We start from the raw sequence: 24829 nt of genomic DNA, 5'->3' as shown, positions 1-24829 counted from the left end.
TTTCCTTGTGGCAAGTGCCATCTTACCTCCAAAATAAGTCATCAGTTTGGAGCATATGGATAAACCTCGCTTAAAATAAAATGAGTGCATAATAGTCAGGACATTCTGGCACATTACAAATAAGAAAAGTGAGGGTTAAAAACTAGGAACTGTATCTAATTTAAATAAACTAGAGATCTCCCTCCATGGTTTTCTTGCCAAATTTAAAAAAATAAGACCATATTCTGATTTTAGCTTTTATTCTCACAAAAGGGCCAATTTAAATCATAAACTATAATTTTTCATATACATTCAATAAAACAAGACATTAGGGAAAATCTGACCATAAATTCTGTTACATTTCATGCTTGCTCTCCTTTGCATTTGGGGAGCTGACATTTTCAACTTAAGGGACGATAAAAGTATAAAGTCTCCTTAGCTAGCATTGAGTCAGACAGAAACCTATAGAGTCCCAGACACTATGTCTGGGATGTTTTGTACTGAAATACAATGAATAGAATATTATCTCAAGCATCCGAAGAGCATTATTTTTGGCTTTCTTAATTCAATAGTCACATATTGAGCACCTACTCCGGCCACAGCATTATGTGGCCGTGAACGATCAACAAGACATAACCTGTACTTCCATGAGCTCGTACTAGCATGGAGAAGATCAGATGGACAAGAGGGAGGTAATATCAGGCACAACAGAGAAATTAAGATGAAGGTGCATCAAAACCCTATTGGGATGCAGAATTCTGTGAGATGCTGTCATTTAATCCACTACATGAGTGACAAATCGCTTTTTTGCAGAAAGATTTTACAGTTCTGACACTGAAGGGGTAAGTTCCTTAGAAAGTTACAAATGAATAGATTCTAAACGTTTAATTTTAGCTATTTAATTTTGACCATCCAGTCTCCTTTGACCCTTGTATAACTATAGAAAAATATGGTTTTAATACATGGTTATCCAGGCCAAGTACAATTTCAACTATTTGTATCTTTCCAATTGACCTTTGGGACATTTATTTATTTTAGTCAAAGTTCTCTGAATCTCTCTAGGGATGAATTCTTAAGGAAACATCATTTTCTAGAAGTTTATTCAGTCAGGTCCCACTGAGCCTTCTTCCTCCCTCCATGCTTTCCACATCTCACTGGAATCCTCAGTTTGCTGGTTTGTACTTAATGAGGACAAGAGTTGTGCTTTATAAATATCTTTTCATGCTCACTGTTTGGAATGGAACTATCCATTGGTTGGTGTTCAATAAGTGTGTATAAAACCAGTAATAAGTAAATTTTTTAGGAAAAGGATACTTTTATTAAAATAATCTATTTTAAATTAAGTATTGCATTGAGAATAAAATCCAAGGATCATTCTGCAAAAATTCAATGTCCCATTGGCCTCAACAATTGAGGGTCATGTCACTTTTTTGGTAAGTTTCAGTGGATTCTCCTATTCCATATTTTGTAGTCAGATAATGAAGACAAATCACCTTTTTCTTTTAATTTAAATTTACAGTATATGGTGAAGATATTAATGAAAAATAGTTACTCTTGGGAAAAACAGCACGATTGTTGGAAAAAATCTAAAAAGTCTCTTTAAAACGGATCAGGAAAATGGAAAATGTCTAAGCATAAATATCTAGCATATTGTGTAACAATCTATATAATAAAATAGATTAAGTAGAGAAAATTCCCTTTACATAATAAAAAGCCTCATTTTTGAATCAACAAGTGCTCTTTGAACTTTATTACGAATGTTTTGACATTATAAGATTGTTTAGTATAGAGTTACTCAAAATAGCACATTTAGTGTTGCAACACAAGCCTTGAAGTTAAGTGGTTAGTTTAATAAAACAGAGTTTCCATAGTTACCACAGGAGAACAGAGGATAACTTTTATTTCTTTGGCAGTCAGGAAGGAGCTTTAGAAAAAAGATGAAGCAAACAGATCCAAACAGGTTCATTATGTGGCGCTTCGCACCTGACTGGCTTTTTAAAAGAGGAAACTCTTGATATTACAGGAAATTAAACTTTTTCCCACTAAAATGTATAGCAGCATGTTAAGAACACTCCCTTTCTCTGGACATTTCGAACTAGATTTTGAGTCAGAGGGAAAGATAGTTTAATAAGATATCCCTATGAGATACATTCTTGCTCACGGTGTTACCTTAATAAACCATGCCATAAAACAAGTAGTTAAAAACGCCGCTCTAGGAGACAGTGGTGCCTTGCTTTACACGGCAGATCATACAGTCTTGGGACTAACATTTCGTCGAAAGGCCTGATGGAAGGGAAATGGAAGTCCATGCTGGTGAAGATGCCTCCTTGTGCCAGCTTCATTGTTTTCTCAGTGTTGCGTTGAGATGTGCTCTCTCGGAGTGCTAATGGAGGTCACTTTCGGTGTTGTCCTCTGCTGTGTTCGCCCAAGGAGTTCTGCACAGTTGGCTGTTGAGAAACAAAATGATGTGGTTTCAAGTATCTCACCTTCAGCTCCAAGCCTTTAAAACAGCAGTGATTAACAGGACTTTTACAAAGTTTCTATGTAGTTACAAGGACAGTTTCAATCTTCTGTCATTTTTTTGCATTAGCTATGATTATGCTTTTACCACAAAAATGCATTTGTTTTAAAGGTAACAATACAGACTAGGAGAATAGCTTATGTTTCATCTATATTTATCAGCACTCACTGTACATTTGTGTCTTCATTACCAGGAAATATTAAGGGACATTGTGCCATCTATTCCTGTTTACAGTTTATTATGCAGAGATAGGAAACACTTAGCATGTAAAATGAATGTAGAAATTATTCCTGGATAGAAACACGGACATTTCCCACTCGTTGGCTCTTTCTCCTCCATCACCGGATCAGAGTGTAATTGTCAGTAATCAGGCCTGCTTGCTGCTGATAAAACCACTCTGAATGCTAGCAGCCTTCTTTGTGTGATGACTCAATTATTCCAGAAGTGCCTCATCAAATCTGCCCCATCAGCTGGGCTAATAAATAAGGAGAAGAAACTGGCCCCCCAAAGCAAATTATAAATCCATTTGCATTAACCATTTCACTGGTCCATGATCTAGGCAGAAATAAGCATGGCAGATTGTGTTAAGCTTATTTGAATATGTTTATAATGTTTACAGCATGCAACTTTTTTCTTTTCCCACAAGGTGTTGGAATTATCAGTCATGAATAGCATCTAAATGCAGTTATGTTAATTGCAGCAAGGCTTTAAGTATCTTTGAGGGCTATTTTGTTACTTAAATCAGGTGAAAGTTAAATCCTCTTGCAGGGAGAAATGTGGGTGTTGCACAAGTTTTTGGCATTGCTTTCCAGTTTAAGGAGAAGAGGCTTGTGTTTAATTTTTGCAGGTACTGGAAGGACAAAGACAAATACTATAGTGACTGCTAGTACAAATACAATGACTTCATATCTATCACAGTGGAAACCAGAAGTTATTTCGATGCTCTGTATGACTTTAGCAATTTGCAAAGCAAAAATTGCATTTTCTGGGGGGAGATCAGAGTTGCCATAGCATTCCTAGTACTTAAAATTCTTTGAAAGATTCTAGAGGGCAGAGATTTCAAAAAGCCAGGCAAACCAGTAAAAATCAATTAAATCCATTCATGGAAATTTTGTACATTGAGAAACCTTATTTTTATTCTTTTAAAATGACAAACTCTGCTGAATAACAAGAAGGCTTTTTATATATTTGAACTTCAGTCATCAGTCAGGGAAGCAAAAAGATGTTCAAAATGGATCATGAAAGGCAAATTGGTTGCTAATATCAAAGAATTAGTCTTGTTGAATATGTAATGATTGAAAATCTAGACATTCTCCCTAAAAGTAAGCAATACCATTGACCCACTTCGTCATGGGAGCTGGTTTTCCTGCAGAGTAGTTCCAGTTTTGCAGAAGCTCTTTTTTCTTCCACTACTGTCATCAGGAGTTGAATAGGGGCTGATGGTAAAAGTAAAGCTGGTGGGTAATAATCAGTATTTTTCTTTTCCTAAAACAACTTAAATGAAACTCACTACTTCTCTTCATTTGCCCCAGCCATGGAACCATATCCCCTAATATCAACCTGGAGAGCTCGGCAGAAGAAAGCCGTCTTTAACAATGTAAATATATGGTGGCAATAGGCTGACATAATTTTTATGCATCGATTTCTAAATATACAATCTCTGACTATGATGGAAAAACCAATTCTATAGCTCATTGAGTAGAAATTCCAAAATAGGGGGTTTGGAGTTTTATTAGACATTTAACGGAGCTACATGGCAAACGAGAAAACAAGGATTTTGATTGTCCAGGTGAAGATAGGTTTCTACAAAATTTGACTCTAAGTTAAATTATCTTGCTGATTCATATAAAAATAAACCAGGGAACTCTGGACTGTAAAGGATTTGCTTTAGCTTCAAAAAACTAACTGAGCCAGGGTAACCCCCCCTCCATCATTCCACCTGATGAGCAATTGTTGAAGACTTTAATCTTTGAAAAATGATCTGGAGATCAAGACTGTTAGAAGTTGTGGAGACATGGCCTCAAAGGATAGCAGTGCTAAGGCAAATATGCCGGCATTCCTCTGATTTTATTTTACTCCTTAAGCAACTAAGTCTGAGAGTGGTCTCTGCAGGTTGTATTAGCTTTCCAAACTCCTGAGTGGACCCTGCCATGCATTTCCGTCCTGACTGAAATATAATAGTCTGGTTCCATTGGTGAGAAATTCCAAAAAGAAATTGGTGGTCCCGGTGAGCTCCTTTTAGTTATTAAAGGGCTACAAGTGTGACATACATTTCCTATTAAATTTATTGGCCCTATCATCAAATTTTTCACTTTGAGTGTAGTTTGAAGAGTTTGTTTGTTTGTTTTTTAATATTGTGGGGTTTTTTTTGGAACTACAAGTAAATCTGTGGTTCTCTGCTTGACGATTCAACTGACATACACATGATGTCACTTTAGGTCATTCACTCCCCCACACCCCCAGACCACCAATAAAACATNTCTTTTAAAGATCTTTCTCCTGTGCTTACTGATACTTCTTACACTGTGCCATATTCTCCCAACTTTACTGGAGTATGATTTCATAAGTCCATGTTTCAGGATACTGAGTAGTTTTTTCTGGCCTGAGAAAATCCGTGCTGAAGCACCTAACTTCTGCTCAGGCAGAAATCCGTGCTGAAGCACCTAACTTCTGCTCAGGGAGAAAGCAGTGCTAAAGCACCTAACTTCTGCTCAGGGAGAAAGCAGAGCTAAAGCACCTAACTTCTGCTCAGGGAGAAAGCAGAGCTAAAGCACCTAACTTCTGCTCAGGGAGAAAGCAGAGCTAAAGCACCTAACTTCTGCTCAGGGAGAAAGCAGAGCTAAAGCACCTAACTTCTGCTCAGGGAGAAAGCAGAGCTAAAGCACCTAACTTCTGCTCAGGGAGAAAGCAGAGCTAAAGCACCTAACTTCTGCTCAGGGAGAAAGCAGAGCTAAAGCACCTAACTTCTGCTCAGGGAGAAAGCAGAGCTAAAGCACCTAACTTCTGCTCAGGGAGAAAGCAGAGCTAAAGCACCTAACTTCTGCTCAGGGAGAAAGCAGAGCTAAAGCACCTAACTTCTGCTCAGGGAGAAAGCAGAGCTAAAGCACCTAACTTCTGCTCAGGGAGAAAGCAGAGCTAAAGCACCTAACTTCTGCTCAGGGAGAAAGCAGAGCTAAAGCACCTAACTTCTGCTCAGGGAGAAAGCAGAGCTAAAGCACCTAACTTCTGCTCAGGGAGAAAGCAGAGCTAAAGCACCTAACTTCTGCTCAGGGAGAAAGCAGAGCTAAAGCACCTAACTTCTGCTCAGGGAGAAAGCAGAGCTAAAGCACCTAACTTCTGCTCAGGGAGAAAGCAGAGCTAAAGCACCTAACTTCTGCTCAGGGAGAAAGCAGAGCTAAAGCACCTAACTTCTGCTCAGGGAGAAAGCAGAGCTAAAGCACCTAACTTCTGCTCAGGGAGAAAGCAGAGCTAAAGCACCTAACTTCTGCTCAGGGAGAAAGCAGAGCTAAAGCACCTAACTTCTGCTCAGGGAGAAAGCAGAGCTAAAGCACCTAACTTCTGCTCAGGGAGAAAGCAGAGCTAAAGCACCTAACTTCTGCTCAGGGAGAAAGCAGAGCTAAAGCACCTAACTTCTGCTCAGGGAGAAAGCAGAGCTAAAGCACCTAACTTCTGCTCAGGGAGAAAGCAGAGCTAAAGCACCTAACTTCTGCTCAGGGAGAAAGCAGAGCTAAAGCACCTAACTTCTGCTCAGGGAGAAAGCAGAGCTAAAGCACCTAACTTCTGCTCAGGGAGAAAGCAGAGCTAAAGCACCTAACTTCTGCTCAGGGAGAAAGCAGAGCTAAAGCACCTAACTTCTGCTCAGGGAGAAAGCAGAGCTAAAGCACCTAACTTCTGCTCAGGGAGAAAGCAGAGCTAAAGCACCTAACTTCTGCTCAGGGAGAAAGCAGAGCTAAAGCACCTAACTTCTGCTCAGGGAGAAAGCAGAGCTAAAGCACCTAACTTCTGCTCAGGGAGAAAGCAGAGCTAAAGCACCTAACTTCTGCTCAGGGAGAAAGCAGAGCTAAAGCACCTAACTTCTGCTCAGGGAGAAAGCAGAGCTAAAGCACCTAACTTCTGCTCAGGGAGAAAGCAGAGCTAAAGCACCTAACTTCTGCTCAGGGAGAAAGCAGAGCTAAAGCACCTAACTTCTGCTCAGGGAGAAAGCAGAGCTAAAGCACCTAACTTCTGCTCAGGGAGAAAGCAGAGCTAAAGCACCTAACTTCTGCTCAGGGAGAAAGCAGAGCTAAAGCACCTAACTTCTGCTCAGGGAGAAAGCAGAGCTAAAGCACCTAACTTCTGCTCAGGGAGAAAGCAGAGCTAAAGCACCTAACTTCTGCTCAGGGAGAAAGCAGAGCTAAAGCACCTAACTTCTGCTCAGGGAGAAAGCAGAGCTAAAGCACCTAACTTCTGCTCAGGGAGAAAGCAGAGCTAAAGCACCTAACTTCTGCTCAGGGAGAAAGCAGAGCTAAAGCACCTAACTTCTGCTCAGGGAGAAAGCAGAGCTAAAGCACCTAACTTCTGCTCAGGGAGAAAGCAGAGCTAAAGCACCTAACTTCTGCTCAGGGAGAAAGCAGAGCTAAAGCACCTAACTTCTGCTCAGGGAGAAAGCAGAGCTAAAGCACCTAACTTCTGCTCAGGGAGAAAGCAGAGCTAAAGCACCTAACTTCTGCTCAGGGAGAAAGCAGAGCTAAAGCACCTAACTTCTGCTCAGGGAGAAAGCAGAGCTAAAGCACCTAACTTCTGCTCAGGGAGAAAGCAGAGCTAAAGCACCTAACTTCTGCTCAGGGAGAAAGCAGAGCTAAAGCACCTAACTTCTGCTCAGGGAGAAAGCAGAGCTAAAGCACCTAACTTCTGCTCAGGGAGAAAGCAGAGCTAAAGCACCTAACTTCTGCTCAGGGAGAAAGCAGAGCTAAAGCACCTAACTTCTGCTCAGGGAGAAAGCAGAGCTAAAGCACCTAACTTCTGCTCAGGGAGAAAGCAGAGCTAAAGCACCTAACTTCTGCTCAGGGAGAAAGCAGAGCTAAAGCACCTAACTTCTGCTCAGGGAGAAAGCAGAGCTAAAGCACCTAACTTCTGCTCAGGGAGAAAGCAGAGCTAAAGCACCTAACTTCTGCTCAGGGAGAAAGCAGAGCTAAAGCACCTAACTTCTGCTCAGGGAGAAAGCAGAGCTAAAGCACCTAACTTCTGCTCAGGGAGAAAGCAGAGCTAAAGCACCTAACTTCTGCTCAGGGAGAAAGCAGAGCTAAAGCACCTAACTTCTGCTCAGGGAGAAAGCAGAGCTAAAGCACCTAACTTCTGCTCAGGGAGAAAGCAGAGCTAAAGCACCTAACTTCTGCTCAGGGAGAAAGCAGAGCTAAAGCACCTAACTTCTGCTCAGGGAGAAAGCAGAGCTAAAGCACCTAACTTCTGCTCAGGGAGAAAGCAGAGCTAAAGCACCTAACTTCTGCTCAGGGAGAAAGCAGAGCTAAAGCACCTAACTTCTGCTCAGGGAGAAAGCAGAGCTAAAGCACCTAACTTCTGCTCAGGGAGAAAGCAGAGCTAAAGCACCTAACTTCTGCTCAGGGAGAAAGCAGAGCTAAAGCACCTAACTTCTGCTCAGGGAGAAAGCAGAGCTAAAGCACCTAACTTCTGCTCAGGGAGAAAGCAGAGCTAAAGCACCTAACTTCTGCTCAGGGAGAAAGCAGAGCTAAAGCACCTAACTTCTGCTCAGGGAGAAAGCAGAGCTAAAGCACCTAACTTCTGCTCAGGGAGAAAGCAGAGCTAAAGCACCTAACTTCTGCTCAGGGAGAAAGCAGAGCTAAAGCACCTAACTTCTGCTCAGGGAGAAAGCAGAGCTAAAGCACCTAACTTCTGCTCAGGGAGAANATATTTTTGTAAACATAGTGTCTGTATCATTCAAGATGCAAATGAATACAGAGCTTTATTGGAATGGTTAGTGAGTCTGTGTTTAACTGAGCAAGGGTGAGAGGAGTGGAATGTCAGTGGGCAGAAGGCAAGGTCCCTGCTGCAGAAAGAAAGCTGACCTGACAGTCTCAATGTATGCTGAACCTAGAACTTAAAAGCAGATGGTTATCATGTGGAGCCTGGTTCCACCTTCTGCTACCTGTGTGAATACTGGGTAAGGTAGTAAGCTCGCTTGGTTTCCTTTCCTCATGTAAAATTGCTAATACCTCCCCATAGGCCCATCATGATGACTAAGGAAGAGTCATCATGTGAGTACTTATACTAGTACCTGTCACTTGTTAAGAGTTCAGTAAAGGTGAGCTAAATTTATCTAGAAAACACTGTGTCACTTTAGTATTTTGATAAAAATGGTAGATTACTTCTGTCTTTCCTTGTGGCAAGTGCCATCTTACCTCCAAAATAAGTCATCAGTTTGGAGCATATGGATAAACCTCGCTTAAAATAAAATGAGTGCATAATAGTCAGGACATTCTGGCACATTACAAATAAGAAAAGTGAGGGTTAAAAACTAGGAACTGTATCTAATTTAAATAAACTAGAGATCTCCCTCCATGGTTTTCTTGCCAAATTTAAAAAAATAAGACCATATTCTGATTTTAGCTTTTATTCTCACAAAAGGGCCAATTTAAATCATAAACTATAATTTTTCATATACATTCAATAAAACAAGACATTAGGGAAAATCTGACCATAAATTCTGTTACATTTCATGCTTGCTCTCCTTTGCATTTGGGGAGCTGACATTTTCAACTTAAGGGACGATAAAAGTATAAAGTCTCCTTAGCTAGCATTGAGTCAGACAGAAACCTATAGAGTCCCAGACACTATGTCTGGGATGTTTTGTACTGAAATACAATGAATAGAATATTATCTCAAGCATCCGAAGAGCATTATTTTTGGCTTTCTTAATTCAATAGTCACATATTGAGCACCTACTCCGGCCACAGCATTATGTGGCCGTGAACGATCAACAAGACATAACCTGTACTTCCATGAGCTCGTACTAGCATGGAGAAGATCAGATGGACAAGAGGGAGGTAATATCAGGCACAACAGAGAAATTAAGATGAAGGTGCATCAAAACCCTATTGGGATGCAGAATTCTGTGAGATGCTGTCATTTAATCCACTACATGAGTGACAAATCGCTTTTTTGCAGAAAGATTTTACAGTTCTGACACTGAAGGGGTAAGTTCCTTAGAAAGTTACAAATGAATAGATTCTAAACGTTTAATTTTAGCTATTTAATTTTGACCATCCAGTCTCCTTTGACCCTTGTATAACTATAGAAAAATATGGTTTTAATACATGGTTATCCAGGCCAAGTACAATTTCAACTATTTGTATCTTTCCAATTGACCTTTGGGACATTTATTTATTTTAGTCAAAGTTCTCTGAATCTCTCTAGGGATGAATTCTTAAGGAAACATCATTTTCTAGAAGTTTATTCAGTCAGGTCCCACTGAGCCTTCTTCCTCCCTCCATGCTTTCCACATCTCACTGGAATCCTCAGTTTGCTGGTTTGTACTTAATGAGGACAAGAGTTGTGCTTTATAAATATCTTTTCATGCTCACTGTTTGGAATGGAACTATCCATTGGTTGGTGTTCAATAAGTGTGTATAAAACCAGTAATAAGTAAATTTTTTAGGAAAAGGATACTTTTATTAAAATAATCTATTTTAAATTAAGTATTGCATTGAGAATAAAATCCAAGGATCATTCTGCAAAAATTCAATGTCCCATTGGCCTCAACAATTGAGGGTCATGTCACTTTTTTGGTAAGTTTCAGTGGATTCTCCTATTCCATATTTTGTAGTCAGATAATGAAGACAAATCACCTTTTTCTTTTAATTTAAATTTACAGTATATGGTGAAGATATTAATGAAAAATAGTTACTCTTGGGAAAAACAGCACGATTGTTGGAAAAAATCTAAAAAGTCTCTTTAAAACGGATCAGGAAAATGGAAAATGTCTAAGCATAAATATCTAGCATATTGTGTAACAATCTATATAATAAAATAGATTAAGTAGAGAAAATTCCCTTTACATAATAAAAAGCCTCATTTTTGAATCAACAAGTGCTCTTTGAACTTTATTACGAATGTTTTGACATTATAAGATTGTTTAGTATAGAGTTACTCAAAATAGCACATTTAGTGTTGCAACACAAGCCTTGAAGTTAAGTGGTTAGTTTAATAAAACAGAGTTTCCATAGTTACCACAGGAGAACAGAGGATAACTTTTATTTCTTTGGCAGTCAGGAAGGAGCTTTAGAAAAAAGATGAAGCAAACAGATCCAAACAGGTTCATTATGTGGCGCTTCGCACCTGACTGGCTTTTTAAAAGAGGAAACTCTTGATATTACAGGAAATTAAACTTTTTCCCACTAAAATGTATAGCAGCATGTTAAGAACACTCCCTTTCTCTGGACATTTCGAACTAGATTTTGAGTCAGAGGGAAAGATAGTTTAATAAGATATCCCTATGAGATACATTCTTGCTCACGGTGTTACCTTAATAAACCATGCCATAAAACAAGTAGTTAAAAACGCCGCTCTAGGAGACAGTGGTGCCTTGCTTTACACGGCAGATCATACAGTCTTGGGACTAACATTTCGTCGAAAGGCCTGATGGAAGGGAAATGGAAGTCCATGCTGGTGAAGATGCCTCCTTGTGCCAGCTTCATTGTTTTCTCAGTGTTGCGTTGAGATGTGCTCTCTCGGAGTGCTAATGGAGGTCACTTTCAGTGTTGTCCTCTGCTGTGTTCGCCCAAGGAGTTCTGCACAGTTGGCTGTTGAGAAACAAAATGATGTGGTTTCAAGTATCTCACCTTCAGCTCCAAGCCTTTAAAACAGCAGTGATTAACAGGACTTTTACAAAGTTTCTATGTAGTTACAAGGACAGTTTCAATCTTCTGTCATTTTTTTGCATTAGCTATGATTATGCTTTTACCACAAAAATGCATTTGTTTTAAAGGTAACAATACAGACTAGGAGAATAGCTTATGTTTCATCTATATTTATCAGCACTCACTGTACATTTGTGTCTTCATTACCAGGAAATATTAAGGGACATTGTGCCATCTATTCCTGTTTACAGTTTATTATGCAGAGATAGGAAACACTTAGCATGTAAAATGAATGTAGAAATTATTCCTGGATAGAAACACGGACATTTCCCACTCGTTGGCTCTTTCTCCTCCATCACCGGATCAGAGTGTAATTGTCAGTAATCAGGCCTGCTTGCTGCTGATAAAACCACTCTGAATGCTAGCAGCCTTCTTTGTGTGATGACTCAATTATTCCAGAAGTGCCTCATCAAATCTGCCCCATCAGCTGGGCTAATAAATAAGGAGAAGAAACTGGCCCCCCAAAGCAAATTATAAATCCATTTGCATTAACCATTTCACTGGTCCATGATCTAGGCAGAAATAAGCATGGCAGATTGTGTTAAGCTTATTTGAATATGTTTATAATGTTTACAGCATGCAACTTTTTTCTTTTCCCACAAGGTGTTGGAATTATCAGTCATGAATAGCATCTAAATGCAGTTATGTTAATTGCAGCAAGGCTTTAAGTATCTTTGAGGGCTATTTTGTTACTTAAATCAGGTGAAAGTTAAATCCTCTTGCAGGGAGAAATGTGGGTGTTGCACAAGTTTTTGGCATTGCTTTCCAGTTTAAGGAGAAGAGGCTTGTGTTTAATTTTTGCAGGTACTGGAAGGACAAAGACAAATACTATAGTGACTGCTAGTACAAATACAATGACTTCATATCTATCACAGTGGAAACCAGAAGTTATTTCGATGCTCTGTATGACTTTAGCAATTTGCAAAGCAAAAATTGCATTTTCTGGGGGGAGATCAGAGTTGCCATAGCATTCCTAGTACTTAAAATTCTTTGAAAGATTCTAGAGGGCAGAGATTTCAAAAAGCCAGGCAAACCAGTAAAAATCAATTAAATCCATTCATGGAAATTTTGTACATTGAGAAACCTTATTTTTATTCTTTTAAAATGACAAACTCTGCTGAATAACAAGAAGGCTTTTTATATATTTGAACTTCAGTCATCAGTCAGGGAAGCAAAAAGATGTTCAAAATGGATCATGAAAGGCAAATTGGTTGCTAATATCAAAGAATTAGTCTTGTTGAATATGTAATGATTGAAAATCTAGACATTCTCCCTAAAAGTAAGCAATACCATTGACCCACTTCGTCATGGGAGCTGGTTTTCCTGCAGAGTAGTTCCAGTTTTGCAGAAGCTCTTTTTTCTTCCACTACTGTCATCAGGAGTTGAATAGGGGCTGATGGTAAAAGTAAAGCTGGTGGGTAATAATCAGTATTTTTCTTTTCCTAAAACAACTTAAATGAAACTCACTACTTCTCTTCATTTGCCCCAGCCATGGAACCATATCCCCTAATATCAACCTGGAGAGCTCGGCAGAAGAAAGCCGTCTTTAACAATGTAAATATATGGTGGCAATAGGCTGACATAATTTTTATGCATCGATTTCTAAATATACAATCTCTGACTATGATGGAAAAACCAATTCTATAGCTCATTGAGTAGAAATTCCAAAATAGGGGGTTTGGAGTTTTATTAGACATTTAACGGAGCTACATGGCAAACGAGAAAACAAGGATTTTGATTGTCCAGGTGAAGATAGGTTTCTACAAAATTTGACTCTAAGTTAAATTATCTTGCTGATTCATATAAAAATAAACCAGGGAACTCTGGACTGTAAAGGATTTGCTTTAGCTTCAAAAAACTAACTGAGCCAGGGTAACCCCCCCTCCATCATTCCACCTGATGAGCAATTGTTGAAGACTTTAATCTTTGAAAAATGATCTGGAGATCAAGACTGTTAGAAGTTGTGGAGACATGGCCTCAAAGGATAGCAGTGCTAAGGCAAATATGCCGGCATTCCTCTGATTTTATTTTACTCCTTAAGCAACTAAGTCTGAGAGTGGTCTCTGCAGGTTGTATTAGCTTTCCAAACTCCTGAGTGGACCCTGCCATGCATTTCCGTCCTGACTGAAATATAATAGTCTGGTTCCATTGGTGAGAAATTCCAAAAAGAAATTGGTGGTCCCGGTGAGCTCCTTTTAGTTATTAAAGGGCTACAAGTGTGACATACATTTCCTATTAAATTTATTGGCCCTATCATCAAATTTTTCACTTTGAGTGTAGTTTGAAGAGTTTGTTTGTTTGTTTTTTAATATTGTGGGGTTTTTTTTGGAACTACAAGTAAATCTGTGGTTCTCTGCTTGACGATTCAACTGACATACACATGATGTCACTTTAGGTCATTCACTCCCCCACACCCCCAGACCACCAATAAAACATAATCTGATATACCCTTTTAAAAAATAACACAGCAGATTCATTCTAATGTATCATTGGTTGAAGGAACTGTCTTTTTCAGAAGCCAGTAGTCATCCATGAAGCAGCTGTAAAGAATTGAGAGGCCCTAATTATTGGCATATAGTAAAGCAGACAAATGAAGTACTTTGTGATGACTCCATTTAACAAGTAAAGCCATGTCTTAATTAGAGAGCACATTTAAGGACCATGTAGCCCATTAGGCTACTAACACTTTGGTGGTTGTCATCTAGTTTTATTTTCTAAGATTGGTGTTTCATAAAAATATGAGCTTTAATGGAAAAGTGTTCATCCTGGTAGGGAGACTAGAACTAAGGGTCTTTCCAGTTGTGGAAACTTGGATAAGATTCCAAGCCTTAAGTTAACTATTCCAGAATGTCTATTTTCTATGAATATATTAATAAGTCCTGAAGTTTTACAAAATGGTTCAAGAGCAGTGAAAGAGGTTGAAGTATGGCAATTAATAAAAATGGGTTTTTAAAGGTTTCCCCTCGCTGTAATAATAGGACACATGTACGGGACAGAGGGAACCACTCTCGGTGGAAGTTTCCTTTTGGTAGCAGCCAGGAGTGTTTTTCCAAAAAGCAGGGGCGGGGGGAGTGGAGGTATTAATGACAGACGCATGGAATGGGGAGCCTCTGAAGGGCTTGAATTTCCCTTGTGTATTTTGGTGTACTTGGACTTCTCAAGCCCTTTTGTGTCAAATCATATTTCTAAACTTATATTTTGTTGGTGCCCTCTGTGCACTTATCCAAGTCGATCTCAGCTGTGCTGCCTTAACTCTCCTCCCCAGGGAGGGGAGAGACAGCAGATGGGGTTAGGGCAGAGGGCTGATGATCTGACAGCAAACGGCCGGGTTGTTGAGTGGAAGCTGCGAGCGTCAGGAAGCTACTTTTCCCCTGAGAACCAACTAACCACTGAAGAAAGTTGAAAATGAGCCCTTTGAGAAACGCTATTAAAAGTAGTAAAAAATTGCAATTGTGCAGATGATGTGCTGCTGTGTGCTTATTCGGATGCTAATGAGTTTGACATTAGGGAACTCAGAGGGTTTACAGCTACTCCCTTATGTGATTCAGTTCTTTATTGGCAATCTTTGAGAAAATAAATGGAAAATGTATTGCTAATAAATACATAACACGATAGGGTATTAGACAAAAAGCCATTACTTTCAGGATTTAGAAAGAGCTTTGCTCACCAGTGTGACTGTTTTCCAGGATCTTTTGTTTTAGGTTAGAGTGTGGCAAACAAAAGGGAATAGGCAGGTGGAAAGCTTCGGGACTCTTTCTGAACTGAGAGAGAAGTAGAATCAGCCAAACGCCATTTGTACAGAAAGCCTTTTTTTTCCCAGTTGCAATCAAACGCAAACTAAGAGTTCCCAAGCTCCCGTGCCACTTTTCAATTCTAACATCATGTTCAATAATCTGCTCTATCACTTGAGAGAGTTTTATACCTATTTTTCCCTAGGAACTACAGTTGCTGACTTGAGTTGAAGAAGCATCTGCTTAATGTCTGGTCAAAGCTTACAAGCAATACAGAACTCTATGGTTAAAAAGCCAAGCACTTCAATCTACTGCAAAGGGTAAAATATAGGAAGATAGAAATCTTCTGCAAGGAAGGTTGGTGGCTTGTGTTTTAAAATACCAGAACTGCCAGATACACACATTTTAGATGTGCATTGATATATGTGATATTAGTATAAATAGCCCCTCTCTAGGATGCTGAGCATACTATGCTGAATTTCAAAGTTTTCTTTAAAGGGCCAAATGTCCTGAAGACAGGTTCTGTTCCCATCCTTGGGACAAAATAGAGGTGAAGCAGCTCTGTGTGTTATGTCTGAATGCAAAGTAGAACAAGGGTAAATCGTTTCTATGGAAAGGAGGTTAAAGTATTGGCAAAAAGCATTAGCACTTTATGGCGGTCTCATTAAAGAGACCTCTAAACAAAAGGATGAATTTTTTTTAAATGATTTTTTATTTATTATGTTAGTCACCATACAGTACATCCCCGGATTCCGATGTAAAGTTTGATGCTCCATTACTTGCGTATAACACCCAGTGCACCATGCAATACGTACCCTCCTTACTACCCATCACCAGCCTATCCCATTCCCCCACCCTGCTCCCCTCTGAAGTCCTCAGTTTGTTTCTCATAGTCCATAGTCTCTCATGTTTCATTCCCCCTTCTGATTACCCCCCTTTCTTTATCCCTTTCTTCCCCTACCAATCATCCTAGTTCTTATGTTCCATAGATGAGAGAAACCATATGATAATTGTCTTTCTCTGCTTGACGTATTTCACTTAGCATTATCTGCTCCAGTGCCGTAAAGGATGAATTTTGAATCTGTCTTTTGTGATTTCTTGTGTAGAGCACTTTCCAAATCTTGTTTGAACTTCTTTTGGTGGTTAAAAGTAAAAATACTAATGATAATAGTAAAAATACTAGTGGTAGATAATACTATTCAATTTATCTACCAAATTGAAGATGTAATATATATAGTTCAGTAATTAAGACAAGAATGAATCTGGTTACCCTTAAAAATGTAAAAGTCTTTTTCTGATCGATATTGTAGTATAAAATTTTTTGTTCTGTCTATGGTAGAACCCAACCAGATTACAGGTAAAAGTGTCAATGCATTATTGTTCACTTCAGTGTTTACTACTGATCTGTTTGATTTGACATGCCTTCCTTCTTTTATTTTTGATCTTAATAGAATGAATTTAAGGACTTCTCACTGAAGTGGACAAAGACATTTAGTCACTTTGACAGAGCAGGGCAAACCAAGTTGGCAGACAAGTTACCCGGAGAAAAAGAGAGGTAAGGCAACATTTTGTATTAAAAAGTAGAATATATTGAAATAAAATGTATCCAATCAAAGCATTTATATAAAAGCTTTCCTTTGTGGATTTGCTTTGAAAGAAATTTATTGTTAATGCTGAATTTGGCATTGGGATTTTTGTCAGAAGCATGATAGCTTTAATATTTTAAAATATTAAACAGGTAGAGTCCTTTTGCATATTGATTGGTTTATGTTATTTATTCTCACATGTTTACCCTTAAACAAAAGTTCAGCATTAAAATAGTCTTAAAAACCCATTTAAATTCTTTTGTATTAGAAATTAGTTTACTGAAGGATTAAGAATAAACAAGTGAGATAGTTTAAAACCATGTTTTTAAAAGCACCGTAGATAATTTCTGAAGTTAGTTCCTACAAACACTGGAAAGTTAGGAATTGAGTTCTCCTTGGGAAAAACCTATTAAAAATAATTTATCCCTGTATGAAGGAGCTTGTCTTCTAACAATTACATATTTGTACACATGCATCTCAATATATCAGCAAGAAAAAAATTTAAGGCCCTTTTAGGGTTTTACTTACTCTGAGTTATCTTTAAACAGGGCATACTAAAAAAATACACAAAAAGTCTTCTCTAACATAAAGCTGGCGATTGCCCCCTTATGTCACAAAGCAGTGACTCAGAGGCCGTGGTACAGCGACTAATAGAAATCCTTGGCACACGTTGGCTACCTAAGGGAATAATAGAACTATTTGCTGGAGTCGTTTGGCAAAAGGACACAAACATATGGCTTTGGTTTATATTCAGCTTTGCCAGTTGTGCGAAGTTATAGGATGAAGTCGACAATAGCAGTGACAACTCAGAAATGAGAAATGAGACTTAAAATAGACCAACTTCCTTATAAAGCTACCCAAGCTTGTCTCAGGTCTAAGATTTCTTTCACTGGAGTGCATTTCCAAGTGACTCTGGAAATCCCTGTGAAAATCACCTCCTCTAAAGGGAATGGGCATGCAGTTGGCTCTCAGAAAGAAGAGTTTCCCAGAGAACTGTACTTGATCTGATGGTGGACTGAGTCTGCTTCTTCCCTAGGTGTGGTGTTTTTTGGGATGGGAAAAATTAGGGCACACGAGAGAGGTATCCTAAATCTAAAGGGGACACATCACTCAATTCTTTAGCTTTCTGTACAGATTCAAAGATAGTGTAATAAAAGACATAAGGTAGGAACACAGAGTTGGAATCAGGGATAAGGATAAAGGATTCAGAAAATTTTCATTTTATCTAGAATAAAGGATTTAGAGAAGGTTGAGAAAATTAATATGACATCTTGAATGATGTAAAAAAGTTTTTATTAGTTTACAGTTTTTTTAAAAATTCATTTTTTTATGTACTCTTTCTGAGTAATTAAGAAACATATGAAAAGAAAACCAGAAAAGTAAAAAAAGGGTCAGAACAGAGAAAACATACTTGAACATTCCATCTCAATATTCTCTCAAAAAGTAAACTATTCTTTAAGTATCACAGCTCATGTTCCCCATTCTTTCCCTGTATAACAGGGAGACAGTTTTTGCTGCTGCTGTTTTGGACTGATCCAAACCTGTATTTAAAAGAAAATGATGCCAGAATCAGCAAAAGAAAGGGCACTCAGTGTAAGGTTCTTTGTTCTTCAATCTGGCCAAATTTCATTCTAAGATACTGGCATCCTCCAGCTGTTTCATTTTCTGGGTTTAGCCTTTTCCAACTTCCTGAGTTTCTCTTTGTTATTTTTTTAAATTGATTTTTGTAAAGGAAACATCCACTAAGGATAAAAGGCTCCTCATGGAGAGGACCCCAGGACCTCTTCTTGACGCCATAGAGTCTCCTCTCTCCATTGCCACGTGTTCCCTGGGATTGAAATGACATCTAACAAGAGTCATGTGGCACTTACAAAAATGCATTGCCAGTCCAAAGCTCTGAGGAGGGAAACACAATGAAATCTTGTTATAAGTGGAAATTATTGCAAGTTGAGTGTATGTGAAGGACTTCTCAAATTAAACGTAGCTACCATCAAGAGATTATGTGTAAGTGGACAGTATTAAGATTAATTGTATCAGGATTTTGAGAAGGTGTGCTCGAAACTTTATGATCACTATGGCTTTTTATATTAGTAGTAAGAAATTCAAGACTACTTATAAATATTTTTAACTATCTATCATCTATCATCTATCAATCTATCATCTATCTATCTATCTATCTATCTATCATCTATCTATCTATCATCATCTATCATCATCTATTTAGGACATCAATGTCTATAGTTCTGTTGAAAGGAAAACTAAAATTTCAACATCACCAAGAGATATCTTTTATCCAGTTTTTAAGAAATGATTAAATATTTACTTGGAGATTTTTTTTTACCATTAGTTTATATTGGATTTTGAGTGAAAAATAAAATCAAAGGAAACTAAATCTCCTCACATACCAGTCATTTGCTTGTGTGACTATTAGCAAAAATGAGTTTATAAATTCTGTGTCCTGCTCCTTGAGGCTCTCCTTCCCACAAACCAGCAATTTCAGAACTCCCTCTTTAGCCCAAAGGAAAGCTCCAGATCCATGCACTGGGGTGATGTGGACAGGAGATCTGCTGATTGCCCCTGATGTGATTGCCAGTAAGAAAAGATGGTCAAGTAAAATAACTAGGAATTTATGATGAGCACCTGTATATAGGTTTGTGAGTATATAAGGATGTTAAGTAAGAGGTTTCCAAATCCAACTAAGTAGTTAAATTTTATTTTATGGTAATTTTTCTTCTTCATTGCCTATCTACTTTTTTCTTGGTTCTTGCATGTCCTTCCTGCAAGTTTCACTTCTTTGCCTTCTTTATCTCATAAGTCTCTTTCCCTCTTGCCATTTCTCCTTGTATTAACTCCTCTTTCCAGAGAACTGGGAAATGAAGTCTTGTAAAATTTTTTTTCATGGCTTTATTATGAATACCAGTAAGAACCACTATTTCCTCCTTTTCACATATTTATACATAAAATTTTCACACTCGTAAATTAGATAAATTTTTCTTAAAGTCTTTTCAAATCAGGAAAAACAAAGGTCAAAGCCTACCTTTAATATTTTATTTCTATTGAGAAGTAGGTTATCAGAGCTAGGAGGAACACATTATAACGATCTCAGAAAATATCTTGACTTGTTCCCATTAATAAACAATGAAATGAGATAGACAAAAGTTTGAAGAAATCTCAGGAAGGACAGCTTTTTAAGAAAATCAGATCTCTGTTTTGAGAAAGGAAATGATTCATTAAGTTTTGCCAAATTCATTGAAGACTTGTCAATAGCATTTGGGACTTCAGCAATAAAAATGATCAAGTCTCCTCTTCCAACAGAAAAAAAAAATGTTCCCAGAGAGAAGAGTAGTTTCCCAGATTGTAGCACATGTTAGTTAGTCTCCTGAATCATGCCATAGCTATGGGCCTTCTCTATAGGTCTGGAAGAAGTTGAAAGTATGGGAATTCCATCCCCACCCCCTCCCTGGCACAGTTCCCCCAGGTGTCAACACATGCACTCAGGTAGAAATCTCTTTCCATCTTTCATGCAACATTCCCAGAATGCAGTACTCACTGAATATGAAGTTTGATTTTACAAAAATTAAGACTGCTTATTGGGAGTTTATTAAAATCCATGAGAATAGTCTATATAAAGAATACTTAGAAATTTCTACTCCCATATATAAGGTTTTAGAAAACAAAGACTTATCTTCAGATTGAGATTTGTCAGGACAATGAAGTATCTCATGAATATTAAAAACCTCCACCCCTAAAAACAAAGCACATTGGTTTAGGTTTCTGATCTTCTTATTCCTCAATGAGCTATCAGACATGAGTAGACACTGAATTTAGTAACTTTTATTGTTCTTTGGTTATGAAACAGAGAATGAATGTGAAATTGATGGATTATATATTATGGCCTCAATCCATTTCACTCATACAATTTGGCACACAAGTTAAATTAGAAAACATAACTTTATGAATGAGTTACCAGTCTTTAAAATGTTTACGTAGGATATATATATTACACCATCAAAAGGACAATAGTGCCACAAAATACAATTATGAGGCTAGCATTCCAAGCATAATCAAGCAGAGGTCTATGAATATTTATGCATTCCTCCCAATGACTTTAATGGGGAGGCGGCTGCATGGGGTGGTTGCAAACCAGTCAGGTCCAAGGGGATAGTGGAATTGCAAAATGGAATTAGTCTTTAAAGCTGTTATAAAGAAGGTTACATTTAAGTAGTTTTCTGAAACTTTCATATGTACCTGCTGGCGCTCTTTGCAAAGTGTATTTCAGTTTTGGAAAAGAAACTCATGGAGTTCAGCCTTCACTTGCCTTTCAGGAGAGATTTTTCAGAGTGATTGAGGAGAGCTCACAGCACCTGTGTGGCAGGAAAATGTTAGACTTGTATTGAGTTGCTACTCACCCACAGGAGTAGCCTCCTCAGAAATAGTTGGTGGTTTTCATCGTTTTAACCTTCCTGCTACTGATCTCTCTTAACCAAGTTACTCATTTAGCACATGGAGGGGAGTTTGCATGAGTTGAGCCACTTTATATGCAACAGAGATACTCACGGAGGAGGAGGATTTCACAACGCAGTGCTCACCATCCTAAGTAAACCAAGCCATTTTAATCCTAGGCAGTGTCACATCTGTCATAAATTCATGTGGTTTTAAAAGAAGGAAAATCTACAGGAAAAAAAATCACCTCTTTTGTTTTCTGTTATTATGTAGTTTTAAAATATTCATAACGATGGACCATTTTATTTAGACTAAAGCAACTGCTGCTTAGCAAAAGCAGTGAACACTTTTTGTTTGCTAATTTAAAAAACAGTTCAGTGATTGGTGTGGTGTTTATTATGAAATGATGACAAAAGAGTACTGGTGGTTTTAATAGTTTTAGCTTACGAGAGCTGTCGTTAATTTTGTCTGTAGTGTTGCAGGTGAAAAAATGCACAATGGATAAATAGTCTATATTGGTTTAACTGAACATAATATATAGTGTGTTCTGGAGTTGTTTGTCTCAATAGACTATAGTAATCAAAAGTAATGAACCTATTATGTGCAGGACCTTGGAGAGCGTCGAATGGCAGTAAAAGTGTGGCACATAAAAGGTTTATTAAAGGAAATTAAAGTCCATCATTGCCACACCTGCTCCCCTATTATAAGTCTATGGCAGGTCAGTGCCTTCAATCACAACTCAGCCTGAGAGAGCAGAGATGCGCTCCCATTACCACTGCAGTCATACCGCATCCACGCTAGTGTCAGGATTTAAGGATGGGAACCACGGACAGCGCCTTCTGCCTGCTTCTCATTTCAACAAGCAAAATAACTTCTCTCCATTTAAGAATTCCTTCTGATAATGTGCAAAGGTGAATTAAACTAGAGATTATTGGAAGATTCTAGTGAAACCGATAGGAGTAGTCATATCTGACTATATCCAGAGGGACAAAAACAGCAGGTTTTTTAAAGTCTTTCCATCCTTTATTTGATTACATTTAAAATATTTAGTAATGATGTTTTAGGGAGTTTGATGCTAACACATGCAGCACTAAAATTTCCTTTCCTTACAGATTTGCACGATTATAACTGATATTTATTCTGGAATTCTGGGAGTTAATATATGTCATTTGATGATCCACATTTCCAGTGGTATTTTGAAATGGGGGCATTTCAGGGATATTCCTTCATGTTGCTTTTTTACACAGGGGATTATTTTTCCTGAATTAGAAAGAGGTACATATCAGAAAGGGTCTAGAAATGCAAAGGAATCAGGTTTTAGTAAATAGTCTGAAAGCTTTTGGTTTGGCATTTGAGGTTCTTTCTCCTCTACAACCACTGTTAATCAGACAATCCCTTTTTTTTTCCTCCTTTCTTTGTAATGCCAGAAGTGTTTGAATCGCTAGCAAACACTTATGGACAAGGGCATCTGCCCTCTTGTCACTGTTGCCTCTGGTTTCAGCATCTATAAAAGTATTTCCAAAACTAGTGGACTGCAAGGGGAGTTGCAGCTATATACCTGCCAAGGCAGGGTGCTATTCAAGAGCATGGAAGGCTACTCTGTTTTACATTATGACCTTCAGAACTTGCAAGGACATATTTTCATATTTTGGTCACTGTCAAAGGGATGACCTCAGGACTTTGTGTTCATGTTACAGATGGATGGAGAGGCTGAAGATAAAACACTGCGTACCCACTCTAAAGGAACCAACGGTGAGTTGGCAAGCAGGTTCCATGACACCGTGCCCACCATACCATGAAATATGGAAGTTCCAATGCTCAGTCCCTAATGTGTAGTCAGAATGATTACAACTTCCTCAGGGCTTCCTTTTTTAAATCAAGCTAGGACATTGGATCATGGCATTGAGAGGCAAAATATTATGAACCAGGAGCTAAAGGACTCCGAAAAGTCCCAATGATGTGTGATGCTAATTTTTACAAAATACAATCATGAGTAGATTTAAAACATCATGCAAAACAACAGAAGGGTCAGCAAGGGAAGAATGCTTCACGGAGACCTCCAAATTATTGAAGTGACCTTTAATGGCCAAGGGAAAAGACAGAATTGTTAGTTTACTGCCAAAGCAGATTTTGATTTTTATGTTATCTGGTTTAGTGGTTCTGAATCTAAACTTAGTTCAAGTAAAATGATGATGTTTGTTTTTTGCCTGTCCCTGCTGGGAATTTCCGGCAGCTCTGCAAAGTAACGTTTGAAAGGTTTAACTTGCCGGTTATCCTTCTCTTTTTGTAACCAACAGATGGTGATGTAATATTGAAATATAAACAGGCCCTTGATGATCTAAACATCTGGAAAACAGGATTGACTGGCAATAATACCCCTTAAGGAAAATAACTTTTATTATAATTAGCTATATTTTTGTGACCCTTAATTCTAAATGGAAAACTGTAGTTTCACCATAGCCTCTGAAAACACTCTGGATAGCCATTCCCCACCCGACTCTTCTCCTGGCTGGCCTTGCTAAGGAAGGGTTTTTGAGATTTACCATTGAAAGACTAATCAGATGAAATGCTTTCCTTAGCTATATTTATATTTGAGGTCAAGGTAAATAATTCCTGTTTGAGTAAAGTCCATAATCCCAAAATTTTAAATAAATTCCAGGATGATTTTTTTTCAGTTAAAATATAACCATGGTTATCATTAGTTGTGATAACCAAAATGCAGAATAATGTTGTATTAGATGCGGGAACTTTCTCTACCCAAACAAGTTTTACACCAGTTTTACTTCAAGTTACATCTAAAGTAATTACACCATATGTCCTAATATTTGGAATTAAATAGTTCTAAACATAAAATTTTTATGCAACAAACTTTTCAAAAGAATACAAGTTGAAGAAAAAAAAATGATTTGTATTGTTGTTTAGGATAAGCTCACATTTGCCATAAGTACCAGAATCCTAGGCACTGTATTTGGATTATATGAATCCCTTGTTTTGACTTCTAAAAGCACACTATTCTAGCATACTTTTAAAATGTGGGTCTTTTGGGGCGCCTGGGTGGCACAGCGGTTAAGCCTCTGCCTTCGGCTCAGGGCGTGATCCCAGCGTTCTGGGATCAAGCCCCACATCAGGCTCTTTCCGCTATGAGCCTGCTTCTTCCTCTCCCACCCCCTGCTTGTGTTCCCTCTCTCGCTGGCTGTCTCTATCTCTGTCGAATAAATAAATAAAATCTTTAAAAAAAATTTAAAAAAATAAAATAAAATGTGCGTGTTTTAATCTGCAATTCTTTTTGTACTTTGAATTCTTTTGGCACATAATATACACCCTTAAATAGAGCCAAAATGTTCTCCTAGAAATGAAACAACTGTTTCTCGTGCAGCATGAGTAATCTTTAAAACCACCTGTTATCTTTCTCAATATGCTGCTTATCCTTGTGTAGGCAGGTATTTATAAACATGAACTTCTTTAATTCCCATCACTTGTCAGAAAAAAATCCAAAGCTCTTTTTTCTACATGATTCTCGTTTTTAAAACAATGTTGATATTAACGTGGCTGAAGCATATCTTCCTCTTTCTATAATATGAAATTTATGGAACATAATCTTGGGACACATTCGCTTAGTAAAACATTCCCAGTTTTGTATAAATACTTTTTTAATGT

General features: G+C 38.1%; 1 protein-coding gene across 2 annotated transcripts in view; it reads left to right on the top strand.

Annotated features, from left to right (window-relative positions):
• Positions 1 to 16594: 16594 nt before the first annotated feature.
• ST18 (ST18 C2H2C-type zinc finger transcription factor) overlaps positions 16595 to 24829 on the top strand; it is a 107893-nt gene continuing 99658 nt past the window's right edge. For both annotated transcript variants that reach the window (XM_034650148.1, XM_034650147.1), the window contains exons 1-2: positions 16595 to 16698; positions 22870 to 22924. In XM_034650148.1, coding sequence (XP_034506039.1) covers positions 22870 to 22924 — 55 coding nt within the window. In that variant the 5' untranslated portion in view covers positions 16595 to 16698. The remainder of the gene's footprint in view (positions 16699 to 22869; positions 22925 to 24829) is intronic.

The sequence above is a fragment of the Ailuropoda melanoleuca genome, unplaced genomic scaffold (assembly GCF_002007445.2).
Source record: "Ailuropoda melanoleuca isolate Jingjing unplaced genomic scaffold, ASM200744v2 unplaced-scaffold11384, whole genome shotgun sequence".
Taxonomy (NCBI): Eukaryota; Metazoa; Chordata; class Mammalia; order Carnivora; family Ursidae; genus Ailuropoda; species Ailuropoda melanoleuca.
Note: the sequence above shows the minus strand (reverse complement) of the source record. Positions and strands in the feature narration are given on the sequence as shown.